We start from the raw sequence: 20,587 nt of genomic DNA, 5'->3' as shown, positions 1-20,587 counted from the left end.
TCAGCAGGAGTTTGTTTAGTATGTTTACTTCCAAACAGCATTAGAGTTAGAGCAATTAATGGCATATCATCAGGGTTAAATTAGATTCTAAAAAGAAAAAAAATCAATTTCATTGTCAATTCATTTATTTCCTTGTATTCATTTATTTCCGCCTCCCCATTCTACCGCAGAGTGACTATGTATCTCACAATTGGGACTTCAATTTGTATCTCACAACGTGATTTTTTTTTTTTTTACAACTTTGTTTTTAGGAATTTCAGTTTTATATTGTCACAACTTTCTCACGATTTTGAATTTGTTTCTCATTATTGCGATATTATATCTTGCAATTTGATTTTATATCTCAAACATTTTATCATTATTTCTTGCAATTTCATTTATTGTAATTGTGAACTTGTATATCCAAATGAGAGTACACATTGCAACGTCAACTTTGTTTCTTGGAATTGCAAATTTAAAATGTGTGACTAAATATCTGTCAATTAAGAATTTGTCATTCATTATTGTGACTTTTTATCTTGCAATGTTACTTTATATCTTACCATTTTTTCAGTATTTCTAATTATCGTGACTGTATTGATTATAAATGTGACTTGATATCTCCCAGTGTGTATTCTGTCACGCAATCATGCAATTGTTCACAACTGCAACTTTCTAGGAAATGCGACTTTGTATTTCAAAGCGTGACGTGGTGGGATTTTATATCTCACAATTGTGAATTTGTATTTCATTATTGGAACTTTTGCTCTTGCAATGTAACTATATCTCACAGTGTGACTTTATCTCACACAGTTGTGGCTTTATGTCACAATTGTACATTTATATCTCACAATACAAATTAATTTTTTTAAGTACATTAGTTTATGTCTGCACAGGTCCTCCATACTCCTCTTTTAGATGTGTGCTCCACCTCACTTTCATTCCAGTCACAAAATAAATATCTTGCTTAGGTCACCAGAATTGCTAGCAGATTTTAGAGCCCCCCACCTCCAAAGTCCTACTGTGTATCCACATAGTAAACAGATGTATGCTTAATAGCCACAAATTCGCCATTTAAACCATGAATTTAATTGGTCCAGACAGACAGATTTATCTTCATCATGTCTGGATCCTGATCTTGATAAAGACAGCGGGTAATCTCAAGAAGAACAGAATAAAATGGCTGATGTTACTGTATCAGTAGGTCAGTGTGTCACAACGTTAGCCGTGACTCCAGAGACCACAGAGCTACTCCGTCATCCAGACAGAGAGATCAACTACAGTTTCCCTCTCAAATATCAAACACTGCTTTCTATTTCTGCATCACATTGTATAACACACACATAAGGCATTTGTTGGGTTGCACTAATTATTCTATTAATGAGAACTTCATTAATGAAACAAATTGAACAATTTGCCCAAAAATTAAACTGATTCACCCTCAGGCCACTCAAGAAGTTGATGAGTTTGTTTCTTCATCTGAACAGATCTGATGAAATTGACCATTACATCACTTGTGTATCAATGGATCCTCTGCCGTGAATGGGTGCCGTAAGAATAAGACTTCAAACTATTCATAAAAACATTACATTAATCCACAAGTAAATGACACAATTCCATTAAATCTATTAATGTCTTGTGAAGTGAAAAGTTGTGTGTTTGTAAGAAATGAATACATCACTAAGGCATGTTAACTTTAAATCATCACTTCAGGTCTAAATACCAGTCCACAATCCATAATAAATCTTCTTCCAGTGAAAAAGTCCAGTTGTTCTCTCACATCTAAATTCACCAACATATGCGTGTTGAACTGTTTTTGACTGTTAATTGTGCTTGATCTGTGCATATGTCTCTCCAGATTCAGACGAGATGACTTTTTCACTGGAGAAAGCAATATTATTGAACTCTCATTCTGACGGCACCCATAACAATGGTTCATCAATTTTGTAAAATAGCCAATAGTGTTTCTTTTAAGTTGCAGATGTGAACCATGATATTTATTTGCTGGCTGCTAAGTTAACTTTTAGAAGAATATTAGATAGCATATAAAAGGCCTAACAGACAATGATCTCAGTATGCACTGAGATTAATTCAACAGCTCTTATTTTCAATCTCACCTGTTTATACAAACGATTTAACATTTTTTATTTACAACATAGTGCAACAAGTGCATCTAAGCATTACACCATCTCTGAAAAACAAGGCAAGGTCACCAACACCAAAATCCTTTCTAAATATCCCAACATAATTAGCACAGTGTAAGGTTAGCAACCCTAGCCCATGTCATGGCTGATTATGGAAGAATATTACTCATTTAATAATGTGAGAAATCACCCTGAGACCAAAGCTGTGTTTAAGCTTAATTAGCACAGGGCCTTCTGTAATTAAGTTTTTGTGGAATCAGGATTAGTCTGTGTAAGGAAGGAGCAAAATAAATAAATAAAAGGATAGGATTCGTTAATCATTCAGGCCCAAATACAGGTGACCTGTTTTCCACTGTATCTGAAAAATTACACACTCTTTTTTTTTTTTTACTTGGATTCGTGTTTAACTCTGAGTTGCCACCTCCACATGTACTCTCCCTCTCTCTCTTTTCTCTATTGTTGTAGTGTTTTATCATTAGATCAAGCTGTGATTATAATGAAAGAACAGCATGTATGTAGGCAGGTGAAAGGTGTTGGGATCTGATTCAATTATGGTTTCAATGCACTGTCATTTTCTGTTGTTGACTGCCCTAACCATTTGCTCTCATTGCTAGTGTTTCCTGCCATCCGTTTACTGTATATAAGTAGTCTTGAATGCAGCTTGACAGTGAACACAGCAGGAAATGACTGTGATGGAGCAGCATGTCTTATATATACAGATTTACTATAATAAGTTGAGGGTTACGATGTGCTTTGAATATTTAAAATAATAAACGATACAAATTTTTGTTTATTTGTACCTAAAATAAAAAAAATTACCAAGTACTATCAAAGCCAGTATTGCTGATATCGATGCCAATACTGCTAATGATACTCTATTAAATTAATTAATTAATCTCTGTGGATAATTGTAACCGTTTAACATTATCATTTATTAACAAATGTCACAGATCAATCTTTAAACAACTTAATTTTAGCTTTGCCTTTGTTTAAAGTGAAATTCCTGAAGATGTTTCTGTTTTTGTCATTACTCCATTTGCTTTCTGCCTGAATGAGAGCTCTCTGTTTTTGTATTGTTTTGTTTTGTATTTACACTTGCAAGGCTTAATCTTTGAGACAAGCACATATGAATTATGACAAAGACAACTCATACTAAAAGTTCAACAGCGATAACTCCACAATTAAACTCTAAACAACTCTCCTTTCTTAAATGTTTATAAAGATTATATCATTTCTGTACTATTTTGCCACATACAGTGTAGACTGCAAGGTATAATCATTTTTAGAGTCATTTTAATAAAGCTTAGTTTCACACAGTGCAACCAATTATGCTCAGTAACACTATTAACCCGGCTAAGAGAAAATTAATTACAAATAAACAAGGTCCAAGTTCTCAGCCAGCGCTTATTACTATAACAGAGACAATTAAATTTATAAGAAATGTAGGCAGTAGATGTACTGTAGACTGCATTGATGTACTTTACAGTGTTTTATTGTAAGAAATTACTCCCTGATCTTGTAACAACCTTAAAATGTTTATATCACAGTCACCTACTCTTCCAATCGCAAAAATATATGCCCTGCTTATACTTTTCCTATTTGAGTCTCAAAGCATTCTGCTATAATTTACACTTTTGATCTCCTTCTCTCTCCAGCAGCAGATGGAGTTCCCGTGCAGAAGGATGGGGAACAGGTAAGCGAGCTGCCTATTACACAAATATACTAAATTAGACAGATCTCTCAACAGCACTGATACGTTTTGACACACCACACCACAAATTCCTGTTTACGGGAAAAGCATCCTGCTCCAAGATGGAGGCCAAGGTGTCCAAAACAAGAAGAGATTATCTCAGTTAGGGATGTGAGCCAGCTCTCCTCCTTAACCGCAGAAAGACATTGCTAGCACATTAGTCTAGTTAACAGCATGTAGTTTAGTGCTTACCCAGTCTGGCTTTTAGTTTGCTGTTATAGTAGCATTTACTTTTGGTTAAGTTTGTGTTCCTGTGCCTCACATCCTTAAGAACTGACCCAAAAAGCAGGCTTATAGTATTTGCCTTCAGCTGTGCAGTGGCACTGGAGACTGGTTCTGTGCTTAAGGAAGAGATGATGATTTTCCTCAGTGGATGCTCAGTATCACCGCTGACACATCACTTTGCTTGCTTTTATTTCTTCTTATGTCTTCATACATATTGTTGATAAATTTGAATGAGTAAGGCAAGCATTCATTTTATCTCACACAAAGCATATGTATGAGATTTGCTCCCTCTCTCTCTCATTTTTGGAAGCTTTTAAAGGTGATTCAGACAGGGTTTGCTGCCTAAACACAAAATGTGTGAAATTCAAAAGGTCTTTTCATGAGATACGTACCTTCTTATTAATAAGTAAATACACACGGTTCTTTCATCTGTCACCCTTTTCTGATTCTGAAGTAGGCTACCTGATTGAAGTCCTACTAACAACAAACAACGTAATTCGAAAAGGAATTTAGATCCACATCTGGCACATTTCTGAATAATACAAGAAATTCGGCTTATACGACAATGGTTACATATACAGAATATTGGCGGTTCCCTTGTCTATTTATGCTCTGTCAAAGAAAATATAGTTCAAATCAAAGCCGAAGCAGAATCATCCCATTCCCGAACCGTCGAGTGTCTCCAATCTAAACATGGTTGGTGGTTCGCTCCTGAATGAGTCGGAATGTATGATTCAAATGATTCATTTTATTCATGCTCCTTTGGAGCAACATGTTGGCTACTCATTAATTGTGCACTGTTAGACAGGAACATGTATTAAGAAAGTAAATGTTCATTTTGATTTTGTGTTTGAAGTTTGTGCTCTCCAGGAGGTTCCCAAATTATATTAACGTTTGTGACTTCATATTACTCTGCATACAAATATCACGACAGCACTGAGCACATATCACCCCCACTCGCTAAAAAATTAATATGCGCGTAAATGTAGTGTAACATAGAAATAGTCTTGCTTTTAGCATAATGGCTTTTATCAGAGTCTATGCGTATGCGTGTGAGTGTGAGGCTGTAGTTTTTCATGTAAAATCTATTTTATGAATGCTTCTGTGTGCTTGCCAAAGCAAGCTTCACTATTACTATTGCTTGTACCTACAGCTGGGGATTTGAATAAACACTTAAACTTTGGCATGTAACTCATCCCGCACGTTTCTGCTATAGACATGAATGATACAATGTATCAAATCCTGCGGCTTGTTGAGGAGAGATGTGTTATTACTTTTCTAAGCAATCAGATATTCACCTGGCAGATGATAAAACTGATTACAAAAAAAATCTTATTGAAGGAGAGAATGAATGTGCTAAAACAAGAATGCTTCAGCGACAGCATAGAAACACCCGGGCAACACCTTTATGGTATTCGTTGCATCTTTTTTTACAGAAAAGTAAAAATGTAGTTATTATCTTGCTACTATCAAAGTCTGTTACAGATAGTACATGAATATATAAACAAACAAAACTATAATAATTTACTCAGCCTCAACACAATAACTTTTTTTATTCTGCATAACACAAAAGAAGAATTTTTTTTACACAAATTTTAAACTTTTCCATTTTTTGACAATGAACAATGGTTGAAGCATTCAAAGATGTAAAAGTAGTTACATCATCTTTATCATAAAAGTTTTACGTATCATTTTTATCATAAAAGTCACCCTGACTTGTGCGCTATAGCCTATTCCAAGTCAGCTTTGTGTGAACAGACCAAAATTTATATTTAAAAAAATTAGTATAGTTTATATATCTCATGAACTCTCAGGAAGGCACCAAGAGTCCTGAGAGTTCATGAGAGAAATTATAAAAGTCCAATTTATAAACAAATCATTCTTATGAGTCTGAACTTTGAACCATTTGTCTCAAAACATGATGCATTTCTTTAGATTCAGCTCACAGACTCAACCGCAATGGTTTAACAGCTCACTGGAGAGGAAGTGTATAGGTGAACACATTGTGGTCTGTTCCTTACACAAAGCTGTTAAATGGTTTCAGAAGACATTTTAGACAGCTGTATGGACCACTTTTACGATACCTTCATAGTGCTTAAAAGCTTTAGTTCCAGTTCATTGTAACTGCATGGAAAACAACAACCACTATTTGTCATTTTGTATTTCAAAGTGACAAGAAGTGTTTGGATTTTATTTTTTGGCTGAACTATTCCTTTTATTTCACCTCTCTGTTAGTCCAGCCAATAAATCAGCTTCTCAGAATTTGATTTCCTCTCTGTCTTTTTTATTTCTCTATTTCTCCTTCAACTTCATGTTTTTAAAATGCCTTGTTCTGTCACAATCCCCCTCTCTCCTCCTTTCTCTGTGGCCATCTCTCTTGCTCTTTTCTCCTCTTTCTTCAACTCTGTCTATCCCCATCCCTTTCTTTCCCCATCCCTCCTCCCTCTCTCTCTCAGCATGGCCAAACAGACTTTTCATGGGATGGAATCAATGTAAGTGTTGTGAATATCATTCCTCCATTTCTTTTCTTTCATTATTTTCCTCTGAATCACAGTAGCTGTCTCCTATCTCAGTTTGATCCGTCTCTCTTTTGCGGTGACTTGTTGGTGTGCTGTAGTAGTTAGACTGAATGACAAAAGACTACACTTCCCATCATGCAAATGGCCAGAAATTAAGTAGCAGGCTGTTGGGAAATGTAGTTTCACAAACTTTAGAAACCACTTTGCTAACTTTCTACCTAACTTCTCTCATCACCTCTTTTCTTTCCATGAATTGCCACCCACGCTCAAAATTTTTCATTTCATTTCTGCTCTTCTCCATCGAAACCATCTATTTCTTTACCTTTCCTATTTTCTGTCCCATTTTTCTCTCTTGAATGCCTTCCTTCATTTCAGTTGTCTATGGAGGACACAACCTCAATCCTCCCTCAGCTGAAGAAGCGGAACTCCAACGCCTATGGAATCGGCGCTCTGGCTAAGTCCTCTCTGACAGGTGTGTCAGGTGTGTGTCTGTCCTGTGAAATGGTAAACTGACCCCATGTTGACTCCAGACTGAGCTGGAGGAGATGGAGCCAACATGGACCCTTGTGGGTTTCCCTTTTCACCACCCGTTTCCATTTACAACCCTCTCCAATGGCCCGTGCCATTGGTGAATTCCAAGATCCAAATAAGAATAGTTTCCTGAAAAGTAAGCGATATGCTTCCCACAATGCATTGTCATAAGGCTTTTCATTTTATCCTAAGCGGTGGTTGATGGGAGAGGCAGGTTCTTGTTTGTAAAGTGCTTGTGAAGTGCTGAGATTAGTCAGTGTGTGTGTCTTGTAATATTGCTGTTTCTCAGACGCTTGCATTTGTGTTTTTGTAGTTCTGTTGTGTGCAGTGAAGTGCAGTGCAGTCTATATCCTTCTCTGAAAGATCCTTTTCTTCAACTTTAATAATTCATGTTCTTCATTTCAATAGGCATTACCTAAGAGCTTAGGAGATTTTAGAATTATCTCTGTATGTTTGCACTAATGCACTGGTAAAAATATGTATGTACAGTATAGATTCTGTCCAAATGGCAAAGAGCAATTGATTTTTTCTCAGTATCTTATATAAAGGCTCCACACAGAATTTAATGGTATTCAAACAGATCGTTACAGCCTGGCTTTAGTATATCACAGACGTAGTTTCATTGAATAAGCTGAAAGCAATAAAAGAAAATTCAGGAGAAAGTGTACGGCTATTATTGTGTGCAGATCTTCATTAGTGTGGAGAGAAGTCATGCCAGCAAGATAAATTCCCATCCTTTGACTCTAAAACTTGGTTATTTATTTTTCCATACCATAACCATACCATAACTACATCTCATTATGGAAGTCATTTTCATTTAAATCTTACACATATTTATCACCAACAGAAACATTATAACACATGGAGAGGTTGCATTGTCTGTAGAAATTTAAAACATTAAAGGATCGTTAAAAATGCTTTTCATCATTTTAACAGACAAGGATTTTATTAGAACTTTACAAATACCTCATTTTAAATGTGAGAATTCTAGACTTGGAGTTTTTTTTTCCCACCAAGCTCTAAAATATATTTCATGGGTAGAAATTCTGATTAAAAAATATTTGTAAAAATTCTTATCCTTAATTCTTATTTAGTAAATCCAAGATTACAAAAATAAAATTAAAAGCTACATATAAATGTACTGTATACTGTATATTAGTACCTCAAGTTGAAAAAGTAACATGATAATTTCTTGCCATTTGTTTTGTTTTTTTGTTTTAGTTTTTTTGAGTGTGGTTTAAAAAAGTGGGATCTCTGATGAACATACAACTCTTTAAATGTTAAAATTTATGGAATCGATAAATTCTAATAATTTTATTTACTTCTTATAATTTACAGAAACTAGGAGATAATAATTTAGGAGAAACTAGGAAACTGTCCATAGATTAAAATAAACTGACAGCAGCTTTTGCTGGTTATTTTTCATAAAGATGTAGCTACTGTAATTGGTTACCTTTTTTAATGTACAGTTTGGTTATATCAAGGTGATATGGCATACTTTTATATAATAATACAAATAATAAAAATCAGTGAAACTAAAACAATCACGACAGACAAACATAGATAATGATGGCCACTTTGCAATTCAGTCTGTGGGAGAACAATAGTGCAACCTCTAAGCATTCTAGTCTATTCCCAATTTCCATGTTCCATCCATCCATATACCCCATATAGTCTTTGAGCAGGTGACCTCATACTTTAAAGCTACTTAATTGTCTTCTCCTCTCATTTACCCCCCTCTTTCTCTCCATAATCTAAAAAAACGTCCTCTCGCTACTTTCTTATCCAATCATCTTCCCTCTGTCTGTCTATCCACTTCAGGAGTGTCTCGCTCTATGAAGGACAAGGTGACAAAGCCGACAGCGATGGCCCAGGGGCGCGTGGCTCACATGATTGAGTGGCAGAGCTGGGGCATGCAGACGGTGGGCGCGGGGGGCACTGGAGCGGGACGCACCTCGAGTCTGCACCTCCAACAAGAGCGCAAGCTAGAGAGTGACGCATACAGCGACCTCAGTGACGGAGAGAAGGAGGCTCGCTTCACCGCAGGTGAGAGAAAGAGTAGTGTTTAATAGATAGTGTTTAAAATCTATTCAAAATCTACTGTAGTGCTTAGAAATGACTGAAGGAAGACCCACAATGTTGAAGTGTAACCTAATAGTTAAACATCTACATTGTTGTAGGTTCAACGCCCCTGTTATCAGACACTTTTGCTTGTAGATCACTCAATCATGGCTGACTGAGAACTTTCCTTTTTTAAACTGTATAAACCAAACTGGCATTATCGTTAAATGCAACACAATAAATCCAAGCAGCACATTGAAAGAGAGAATACATGTTAGGTATGTAGGCTAAATGTATGTATAAAATAATAATTCACAAATAATACCAAATTATAACATGTTAAGCTTAAAAGGGTAATCCATGCAAAAATGAAAATTCTGTCATTCTTTAGGCTATTCACCTCATGTGACCAAACACTGACTTCCATTGTATATTTTGTCCAATGAGAAAGTCAGTGGGAACCGAAACCGATATGCATGTTAAACAGAAGAAAGAACAACAGGGGTTTGGAATGACAAAGTGTGGGTAAGGGATGACAGAATTTTCATATTTTGGACTATCCCTTCCAGGGGTTAATCATAAAGTAAATATATTGCATGCACTTAATGCTTCTTTTAACATGCTGAACAGTGTTGTGGTAAGCAGTCTGTTGTAGCATCAGGTGTGAGAGATAGCACTATCCACATTAAGTTCATCTGCTGCTGAATGCAGTAAATCAGACTGAATACAGCATCATACCTTATTTATGAGAATGCCGGGAATGTGTCTGGGATGTTTGCTGCTATCTCTTATTCATGACACAATCTCTGAGATGATGAGGCTTCTTTATATTATTTCCACAGTCAGAGATTAGGGTTCAGGTGTGACAACAACCGATATATATATATATATATATTTTTTTTTCATGTGTCCTTGAATTCGTCCACATACAGACGTAATTTAAACATAACTGGAAAAAAAAATCAAGGAATTAATTTGGATTAATTTGTTCAGCATATAAACTGTTAAAAATATGAAGAGTTTATTTGCAAAAACCGATAAATGCCACTTTAAAAAAATAAAAAAGAGCTGATTGCCCTGCATTATTCTCCACATATAGTGCGATCTGATCCCTAAACATGTTTTGTCAAAAAAGCCTGTATTGTCCACTTTCAAGGCATCTCGAGTTCACGTTTTTGCTTCAGATGTTGTTTGTGAACAGAAGCCGATAAGTCCATTTTAGCGAATCAGTGCGCTGTATTAAAAAGAAACAAACAAAAAAAACGACTGTTGGAGTTATCTGCTTTTGCTATAAAACAGACTTTTAATATGTAATAAAAAACATACTTTCAATGAATTTATTTTGTGAATCACGAGTTATTATTAATTAATTTAACAACCCAGTTTGATTGATATTACTTGGAAATTGGAATGCACAAAAAAAAACGTTTTTGCAAATTAACTCTTCATATATTTAAAAAATACAAATTTATAATTTTTTATAATATGAAGTACCATTCAAAAGTTTTGGGTTGGTATGTTTTTTGAATGTTTTTGAAAGACGTTTTACTCACCAAGGCTGCATTTATTTGATTTAAAAAATAAATAAATACAGTAAAAACAGTAATATTGTGAATTGTTATTACAATTTTCTGTTTTAAATCATTTTAAAAATGTAATTTATTCCTAAAGCGGAATTTTCAGCTGCCATTACTTGAGTTTCCAGTGTCACATGATCCTTCAGAAATCATGCAGTAGCACTTTAGTATAAGGACCAATTCTCACTATTAACTAGTTGCTTATTAGAATTCCTATTATTACCATATTGGCCGTTTATAACGAACATATTCTGCATGACCATATTCTACATCCCTAATCCTACCCAATACCTAAACTTAACAACTAACTATTAATTGTTTATAAATAGTTTATTGAGGCAAAAGTCGTAGTTAATGGTTTGTTAATGGCCAGTATTGGACCTTAAAATAAAGTGTGTGACCAATCATTCTAATATGGTGAAGAAACATTTATTATTATTAATAATGTTACAAACAGTGCTGCTTAATATTTTTGTGGAAATCCTGATACTTTTTTTTACTCAGGATTCTTTGATGAATATAAACAACATTTATTTAAATAGCATTTATTTAAAATAATTTTTGGTAATAATAAAATGTGTCCTTGTGCAATAAAATATTAATTTTCCTAAAAAAAATACTGACCCCAAACTTTTGGAAAATATTGTATATTTTAATCTATATAAATAATTATATATGGTTCAAATGTATGTGGTTTAAGTGGTTGAAGGTCAAATGAATATCAGTCACAAACCATTATTAGTCAATGCCCTGTTATATTCAGTAGCTGAATTGTTTTTATGGCCAACAATAAACAATAATCCTGAATTTTGTCAGGTGTGCTTCAGCAGTTTGCGATCTCTGAGGCGACACTGCTGGCCTGGAGCTCTATGGATGGCGAGAGCACAAGCGTTGGATCTAATCTGGGGAGTACAGCCTACCTGAGCGAGGGCAACCAGGAAAGCATCACCAGCCGAGGTACTGACAACATTTCCCAGCATGCACTTGCAAGCTCAGAGAATTACTGTGCTTCTTCCTACTGCACTTTAGGCTGGAAACCTAGCCTAAACTTGGGAATAAAATCAATTTAGCAACAGAACTTCCATGTCACAGTGTTAGCTCTGATGAGTGCTGCAATTATTCAGGCAACGTGCTGTCATAAACTGCAATTAAACACTTTCTTTCAAAAACTTAGCCCATCTTTCCATCTCAGCACAAAGAATATGGGAAGAAGATATGCTTGAAATCCATGACTAATTCCGTAATGACTGAAAAATTAGACTTTTTCTTTTGTTTTCCTTTTATTTAGTCCTATGCTAAGAGGTTTCTCTAAGAAGAAAGCTAGAGTAAGGGGGGGGGGGGGGGGGGGGGGGGGGTGATTGCTATATTGCAGCTGATTTGGAATGCAGTGCACATTGGGTTTTGAATAAATGAATAAATAAAGGTCAGGGACCCGTGACTCTCAGGAGAAGGAGAACTAATCCACTGAACAGTTGAGTACAGCCTTACAGACTCACATGAGAGCTCAGAACAACCAAAGCCATCTGCATGCCAAATGACAACATGTAACAGACAGATAATGTGATAATTATGTCATACACTAAGGCAGAGGTGTAACAAAACTCTAACTAGTTTCACAGCCCCGGAAGTTTAGAGCAAAAGGCTTTTATAAATCCAGATGGTAGTTTCTCATCAACATCTGGAACATATGTGCCACAAGTCATAGAATATAAGAATGTAACCTGGGTTTGAGTCAGCGGCGGCCGTCGGGCTTGGGTGAGCCGCGGACGGCGGCGTTGCTTTCCCCGTGGACGATGGGCTTGGGAGAGCCATGGACGGCGGCGTAGAGTTTTCCGCGGATGGTGGGCTTGGGAGAGCCGTGGACGCGGCGGGCTTGTGTTGGCCACGGACGACGTGGTTGGGAGAGCCGTGGACGGCGGCGTAGAGTTTTCCGCGGATGGTGGGCTTGGGAGAGCCGTGGACGTGGCGGGCTTGTGTTGGCCACGGACGACGTGGTTGGGAGAGCCGTGGACGCGGCGGCCTTGTGTTGGCCACGGACGACGTGGTTGGGAGTGCCGTGCACGACAGGGGGCTGGTTCTGGCTCGGGCCTGGACACTTGCCAGACACCGGAAGATCCCTTCTCTCTAACTCAGTCCGGTGGTGTCTGGGAGGTCCACGGGACGGTGGTAGTACGGCTGCACGATTAATCGGAAAACAAATCACAATCTCGATTCATACATAAATGCGATCTCATTTCTAAATGACTGCGATTCACTTCCGTGTATTTCCCTGCATTCAGGTCATGCTGCATTCACGCGTTATTGGTCACACTCACACAATAACAAAACACTATTAATTCACCAATCAATCATAAATCTCAATCACTTTTCTCTCACTTTTCTCGATCACTTTTCTCCCTCATTGGCCACGTTCCGCTGTCACTCACGTGACGTGTAACAAGGCGGCAGACCTAAACGGCATGTTCAGAATGATCACTGTATGACATCAACGTACCACGAGAGCGATAAGAAAGCAGTCGGATCCTATGCATTCAAATTGATGTCATACGGTGATCATTCTGCGCAGCGCTGCTTCAACGGGGTGTCAGCATCAACGCTTGACCGAGGGCGTGTCTGAAGCTTGGTGCTGACCAGAGCCGCTGAGAAACAGCATATGAGAAACATACTTGCAGCAATTTCCGGCAAATATTAACACAAAATGTCCATTGATTAATTTGTTTAATACACTGATAGTAGCATTTTGTCTGTGGAGTTTAATGGAAATAATATTAATGGGTTTTTCTTGTTTAACTATGGAGGAGTAAAAACATAGTACAATGCAACACACAGGATAAGGCAGTTACATTTCTTTGTATGCAAAGTATAAATAATGTAAACTGCTTAATAAAGATTGGAGATTTGAGGCATGACTTTGTGTGTTTTTGTGTTACACTTATTCCTGTGGATGTGCAGACCAATGATGAAAGAAATTATGCATATTTAAAGAGTATAAGAAATCTAATTAGTATGTAAAATGTGTTATTGTATTAATATATATTTCTTCATCTATGGTCATCTATTAGTCGCATTTTAATACAATATTATGTTAAAATATAAGATACAATATGCATTCACAAGTGAATATCAATGAATGCTAGAAAAAATGCTAGAAATGGTTTTAGCCATTTTCAACAACAACAAAAAAACATCTAAAGACATCTTTTTCGCCACCATCTGACCAATTAATACTAGCACTTACCTATTCTGTTATATTCTATTTATTTATATTTATTAAAAACAAATCATGCTATGTGAACTGTGCTAGACTAACTGAGACTTGTCACAGCACTTTATTTTGTTGCTCTTTCGTTGGTCTGTTTGCTTCTACATTGTAAGTCGCTTTGGGTAAAGTGTCTGCTAAATGACTAAATGTAAATGAAAAAAATAAAAATTTTACTTTTGCAAATACTTCAAAATAAAAAAGGCAACCAACTGTATTCATCAAAATATTTTGTTATATAATATATCCACGTTATCTAACTGCAAATATAGCATATACTGCCTATTATCTAAAAATAAACATTAACTATAACGCGTTTCATAAAATACAACTACTGGTCAGATTTCCGAGAGGTAAACTAATGCGTTATAATGGCAAAAAATGCTGTAATTTCCTCAACTTTCTGGCGACTGTGCTTGAGAAGCACTGAAATGAATGGGCTTCAATGCTGAAACTATCGGTTGTTTGGAACTATTGGCTGCTCCATGACACGCTTTACTAAGTTCCTATGGAAGCCTATGGGAGTGTCGCAACTCTGTTCCCCTTCAATTCGGTCACTCTACATTGCTTTGGGAAATACATTTTCCTCGAATATTACTGAAGCCTTATTGAATCATGCCAGTGAAACTGGCCAATGGCGTTCAAGCGCGCGAAATATGAGGGGGCTCGTCACTATATAAAGCAGCGCTTGTACGTCATCCATTCAGAATTTTTTCCTTCAGCAAGAAGCCTATCAAAAGGATCTACTACTCACCATGATCTACACGCTGCAGCGGACACGACTTCTTCCCCTGCTGTGTTCCGGTGAGCTTCGGACGAACAATGATGACCTCTCGCGATTGCCTCTCCTGTGTAGAGCCAATCGAACCCTCTGATGATGGCCACGAATCGTGCGTCTTCTGCCTGGGTCGCGCCCACGCAGAGGCGGCGCTTGGGAGGTCGGACTGCCCCCACTGCGGAGATATGAGTCTCCGGACTCTCAGGCTCCGTGTGGCCCTCGTCCAAGGCGATGTACTCGCCCATCAATCTCTGCCACGCTCTTCCTCTGAGCCAAAGAGTAAAGTGCCGCGAGTTTCTAATGCGGATCTGTCCGGGTCGGGTGACGAGACCGCGCCGGCTCAGTGCCCACACGCTTCTCACCCCCCTGCTGCAGGTCCCCTCCCAGTGCGCTTCATGGCCGCTGATCTCCGCCCCTCCCCCAGCGCGCAAGATGTGGTGTCTTTCGGAGCCATGGAGAAGGATGAGGATGATGCCATCTCGGTGGCAGCGTCTGCGAGAGAGGAGTGGTCCAACAGCCCACTGGATTACACTGCGCCCAGCAATGACGCTGGGGACCTCCATCACAGTGATGTTGAGCTCCTACGCGTCCTGACCAAGGCGGCTGATGAGCTCGGTCTGGAGTGGGCGCCTCCTACCGAGCCGGCCAAAAGCCGTCTGGACGAGTGGTTCCTCCAGTCGGACCGCGGCCGAAAGGACACCCCGCGGAGACCCGGCCCCTTTTTCCCGGAGGTGCACGACGAGATAGGGAAGTCGTGGAACGCACCGCTCACCAGTCGGGTGCACAATCTGGGATCCTCCCTTCTGTCGTCAGTGGACGGTGCTGACCGAGCGGGGTATGTCAAACTTCCCCCCGTGGAGGAAGCCGTCGCTGCCCACCTCTGTCCTGCAGCCGCGGCGAACTGGAGGGTGAGAAACAACGCGTCTCTCCCCTCTAAACCTTGCCGCGCCACCGCAAACTTCGCTGGCAAGGCTTTCTCGGCGGCGGGCCAGGCAGCTTCAACATTGCATGTGATGGCAATACTTCAGGTGTATCAGGCCAAGCTTCTTCAGTCCCTGGATGAAGGTGGCCCGGACCCTGAAGTCTTCAAAGAGCTCCGACGCGCCACAGATCTGGCCCTCAGAGCGACGAAGGTGACAGCTCGAGTGATCGGCCGCAATATGGGGAATCTTGTGGTGCTGGATCGTCACCTGTGGCTGACTCTGACCGAGTTGAAAGATTCAGAGAAGACGGCTCTTCTGGATGCTCCCGTGAATCCCTCAGGTCTCTTTGGAGCGGCGGTAGAGACGTTCACGGAAGCAATCGAAGGCCATTAGCCATTTCTTACCAAAGCGCGCTGGCGCGATCCCTCCTGCGCGTTCCCGCTCATCCTCAGCGCAGCGCGCGGGAAGACCGTTGCATGAGCCGGCGGTGAGGCCAAGACAGTCTTGGCCGAAGCGCCGCCAGGGCTCGAAGGGCCAGAGACCCCGCCCTGACAGAGACAGCAGGCCACCGGCTACGGAATTAAAGCCGCGTTCCTGATGTTGTCTCTCGGAGGAGGAAAGCTACACTCAGCGCTGAAGACGAGCCACTGAGAAAGTCTGCTCGCTCCGCTGTGTGTGTTCACCACGCCCCCTTGCCTGTGGCGGGCGGCGAGAACGATTGTCATGTTTGTGTTTTGACTGTTCCACAGTGCAGTGCAATAAAGTAAAAAAAAATACAAAAATCACCTCAATATCAGGGCAATTTTCCTCCTCTCACTCCCCTCTCCCCCATCACTCACTCTCACACTCGTGTGGTATTAAACTCCCCGCCCCCCAAGGGGTATCAGAGTGGGTTATGAAATCAATAAAGAACGGCTACACGCTTCAGTTCTTCCGCAGACCGCCCCGTTTCAACGGTGTGTTACTGTCCACTGTACGGGAGCAGAATGTCTCAGTTCTGCGAGAGGAAATTCACAACCTTCTCGCAAAGCGCGCTGTAGAGGCAGTCCCCCTCACAGACCGCGAGAGCGGCTTCTACAGTCGTTATTTTCTGGTGCCAAAGAAAGATGGCGGGCTCCGCCCAATCTTGGACCTGAGACCGCTGAATCGCGCGCTTTCAAAGCGCTCGTTCAAAATGATTACGCTGAGACAAATCCTCTCACATATCAGAACGGGAGATTGGTGTATCTCCGTGGATTTAAAGGATGCTTATTTTCACATTCAGGTAGCCCCCCGCCACAGGCGCTTCCTGAGATTTGCATTCGAAGGGATAGCGTACCAATTCACGGTCCTGCCCTTTGGCTTATGTCTGGCCCCTCGTACGTTTACGAAATGCATGAATGCTGCTTTCTCTCCTCTGAAGCAGAGCGGAATGCGCATCCTGAACTATCTCGACGACTGGCTAGTGTTAGCCCAGTCAGAGAGCGCGCTGCTCAGCGACAAACTCAGACTCCTCGCTCACGTTCAGAGTTTAGGACTGACTGTAAATATGCAAAAGAGCATGCTGGTACCGAGCCAGAACATCTCCTTTTTAGGAGTAGAGCTGAACTCAATCAAAATGCGAGCGCGTCTGTCGGAGGAGCGCTCACGAAAACTGATCAGTTCTCTCGCAGTCTTCAAACTAGGGCGTTCTCCCCCGCTGAAATGCTTTCAGAGGACGCTCGGCCAGATGGCTGCCGCCTCGACAGTGTGCAATCTAGGGCTCCTACATATGCGTCCGCTTCAGCTCTGGCTAAAGAGCCGGGTGCCACAGAACGCATGGCGCACGGGCACCTTGCGCATCAAAGTGACGCGCGACTGTTTGCATACGCTGAACCCTTGGCGCGATATGACTCTATATCGCCAGGGTGTTCGTATTGGCCAAGTGATCAGGAGAAAGAATGTTACGACAGATGCATCGAGTACGGGTTGGGGAGCCGTATGCGATGGCAGACCAGCCTTCGGGACGTGGTCAAAAACGGAGAAGTCATGGCACATAAACTGTCTGGAGCTCCGTGCTTTGCACCTAGCGCTCGAGTGCTTTCTCCCAGACATTCCCAGACAAATGATCTGATCATACGGTTTTTAAAAGGAGCAAGAAGGCTGAACCCTCCTCGCCCTTCTACTCTACTCACTTGGGACTTGGCGCTAGTGCTTGACGCTCTCACGGGACCCCCGTTCGAGCCCATACAATCAGCGAGCTTGCGAGCGCTCTCTCTCAAGACAGCGCTCCTGCTCGCGCTGGCCTCTGTTAAGCGAGTTGGAGACCTACAAGCGCTTTCAATTGACGACTCGTGTATTGAATTCGGGCCAGGTGATTGCAGACTCACCTTGAAGCCTAGAAAAGGTTATGTGCCTAAAGTGCTTTCGACTCCATTTAAAGCGCCGGTCATATCACTATCTGCTTTCCGCCCCGAAACACCAACCGGGACAGAGCCACTTAATACACTGCTGTGCCCTGTACGAGCGGTGCGTACTTATATCGAGCGCTCTAGACAGTTCAGACTCTCGGAGCAGCTATTCGTATGTTTCGGTGGACGTACAAAAGGACTGCCTGTGTCCAAGCAAAGGCTGTCACACTGGATCGTCGACGCAATTGCTTTGGCTTACAGCTCTAAAGGTGTGGAATGTCCGATAGGGGTTCGTGCCCACTCAACCCGCGGCCTCGCATCATCCTGGGCCTGGGCAAATGGCATATCTATTCAGGACATTTGTACGGCGGTAGGCTGGTCGTCACCCAGCACTTTCGCGAGGTTTTATAACCTAGATGTGTTGTCGCTTGCCTCGCATGTGCTGTCAGTGCGAGCAGCGCACGCGCTTACTCAGCCATGATCTGAGATGTGTATCAATGGTTTCAACTAGGTCGTATACACCCTGTATAGACGCACCACCAATTCAATGCTGTCCCTATCAGTTTATCATAGTATTATGATATAGTTCACCACGTCTTTTAGGACTTGGTCACCATCATACCGGTACGGCTGTGCATTATAACATGATTTCATTGAAATTAAACAATTTCAACTAATCTATTTGTGAAAGCGCCGAAGCCGCCGCCATTTCACATTCTTTGTTTCACAGTTAACTCCGCCCCTGATGTGACGCGACATCGTCTAGCTGCCGCGCCCCTGACTTTACATGGTTTCGACTAGGTCCTGTAGACCTGAGCTGTGTTTACTAAGAGCGCCAATATCATTGCCGTTCTCATTACGGCTCCGAATTTGAAACTTGACATACTTAGTCGAGCTTGGCTCCATCGCTGTGACACGGCGGGATTTTATACGTTCCCAAAGCAATGTAGAGTGACCGAATTGAAGGGGAACGCTCTCGGTTACTCACGTAACCTTGGTTCCCCGAAATGAGGGAACGAGACATTGCTCTTATTGCCGTGTCACCGAGCTCAGGATCTTACAATGCCTAGTTGCTTCAGTCAAAGATTCTGAATGGATGACGTACAAGCGCTGCTTTATATAGTGACGAGCCCCCTCATATTTCGCGCGCTTGAACGCCATTGGCCAGTTTCACTGGCGTGATTCAATAAGGCTTCAGTAATATTCGAGGAAAATGTATTTCCCAAAGCAATGTCTCATTCCCTCATTTTGGGGAACCAAGGTTACGTGAGTAACCGAGAGCGTTTCTCAACGGCTCTGGTGCTGACCATGGTGTTGACGCGCCATCATAGTGATAACAGCCAATCACATCTGGTACATATCTGGTGCTGCATGAACGGGATTGGCTAGCGTCTGCGCTAGGTTATTTGCATAAGGCGATCTGATTGGCTGACGCCTGCGTTGGCGCTTGAAAAGTTGAAAAGTTTTCAACTTCTGCCGCGTGCAACGCCAGTGAAGCGACGCGAGGGACCCACAATTCAGTTCGGCAACGCTTGATGTCACTCCATTCAAAGTAAACGAGAGGCGTTGACGCCGACGCCCCGTGTGAATGTGAATATTTTTATTAATTATTGTTAATGTTCTCTTATGTTCAACAACTTAAAGCTTTAAAATTATTCAATTTAAAATAATTTTCTAAAATAAAGAAAAGAGACAAGTTTTTGTTACTCCAGCACTTTATTATACTGAATGTCCTGTGGGGGGTTTTTGTACTTGAGTGCAATACATTTTGGTTGAAAAAAATGAGAATCGTGTAAGAGAATCGTGATCTCAATTCCCATGGAGAAAACAGCCAGAACAGCTTATTAAGAGTGGCGTCATCCCACGCCGTCGCCACAGCAAGCTTGCAGAACTCCCCGCGTACTAGAACGGGAGATCAAGACGGGCTAGGGTGGCGAAACGGGTGACGGCTTCCAGGGAGAAAACTGGGAAACAAAAAACTTTTCAAAAATGGGAAAAAATAAACGGGGAAAAGAGGTGCCACTTACGGTCTTGTTTTAGGTCTCGGTTTCTGTCACGGGACAATATATATATATATATATATATATATATATATATGTGTGTGTGTGAGGAAATTAATACTTTTGTTTACATTACTTGATCAAACATATACTGTATATATATATAGTGGCGGGAGGAGTAAACGACAGACACAGTGGGTGTGGCGTCAGGCCTCGGAGAGGCTTTTATTAAACAAAATAATAAAATAAAGTGTCCAAAGGGGGTAAAAGTGTCCAAAAATAAACAGGGGGGTCTGGTGTCCTCGTCGTGCTGCGGGGTTTGCGAAGGAGGGCAGTGTTCTGGAAGTAAGGGTCCAGGTAAGGGGCGGAGTCCAGCGGTAGGCAGCCGACTCGTCACAATATATATATATAATGTATCAATGTTTCCATACAAAATTTTTTTAAAATAAATATATATATATATACCTTTGAG

At 40.8% G+C, this 20,587-nt stretch overlaps 1 protein-coding gene across 7 annotated transcripts in view; it reads left to right on the top strand.

The window, feature by feature from the left end:
- The window catches only part of LOC306877753 (protein FAM131B-like), a 57,243-nt gene that overhangs the window by 21,166 nt on the left and 15,490 nt on the right, over positions 1-20,587 (top strand). For 3 of the 7 annotated variants that reach the window (XM_079429704.1, XM_079429700.1, XM_079429699.1), the window contains exons 2-4: positions 3,779-3,816; positions 8,970-9,194; positions 11,603-11,743. In XM_079429704.1, the coding sequence (XP_079285830.1) occupies positions 3,779-3,816; positions 8,970-9,194; positions 11,603-11,743 (404 nt within the window). Of the gene's footprint in view, positions 1-3,778; positions 3,817-6,554; positions 6,591-6,992; positions 7,099-8,969; positions 9,195-11,602; positions 11,744-20,587 lie in introns of all 7 variants that reach the window. The other 4 variants (XM_079429703.1, XM_079429698.1, XM_079429701.1 and 1 more) reach the window with 3 other exon arrangements.

The sequence above is a fragment of the Barbus barbus genome, assembly GCF_936440315.1.
Source record: "Barbus barbus genome assembly, chromosome: 12".
Lineage (NCBI taxonomy): Eukaryota > Metazoa > Chordata > Actinopteri > Cypriniformes > Cyprinidae > Barbus > Barbus barbus.
Note: the sequence above shows the minus strand (reverse complement) of the source record. Positions and strands in the feature narration are given on the sequence as shown.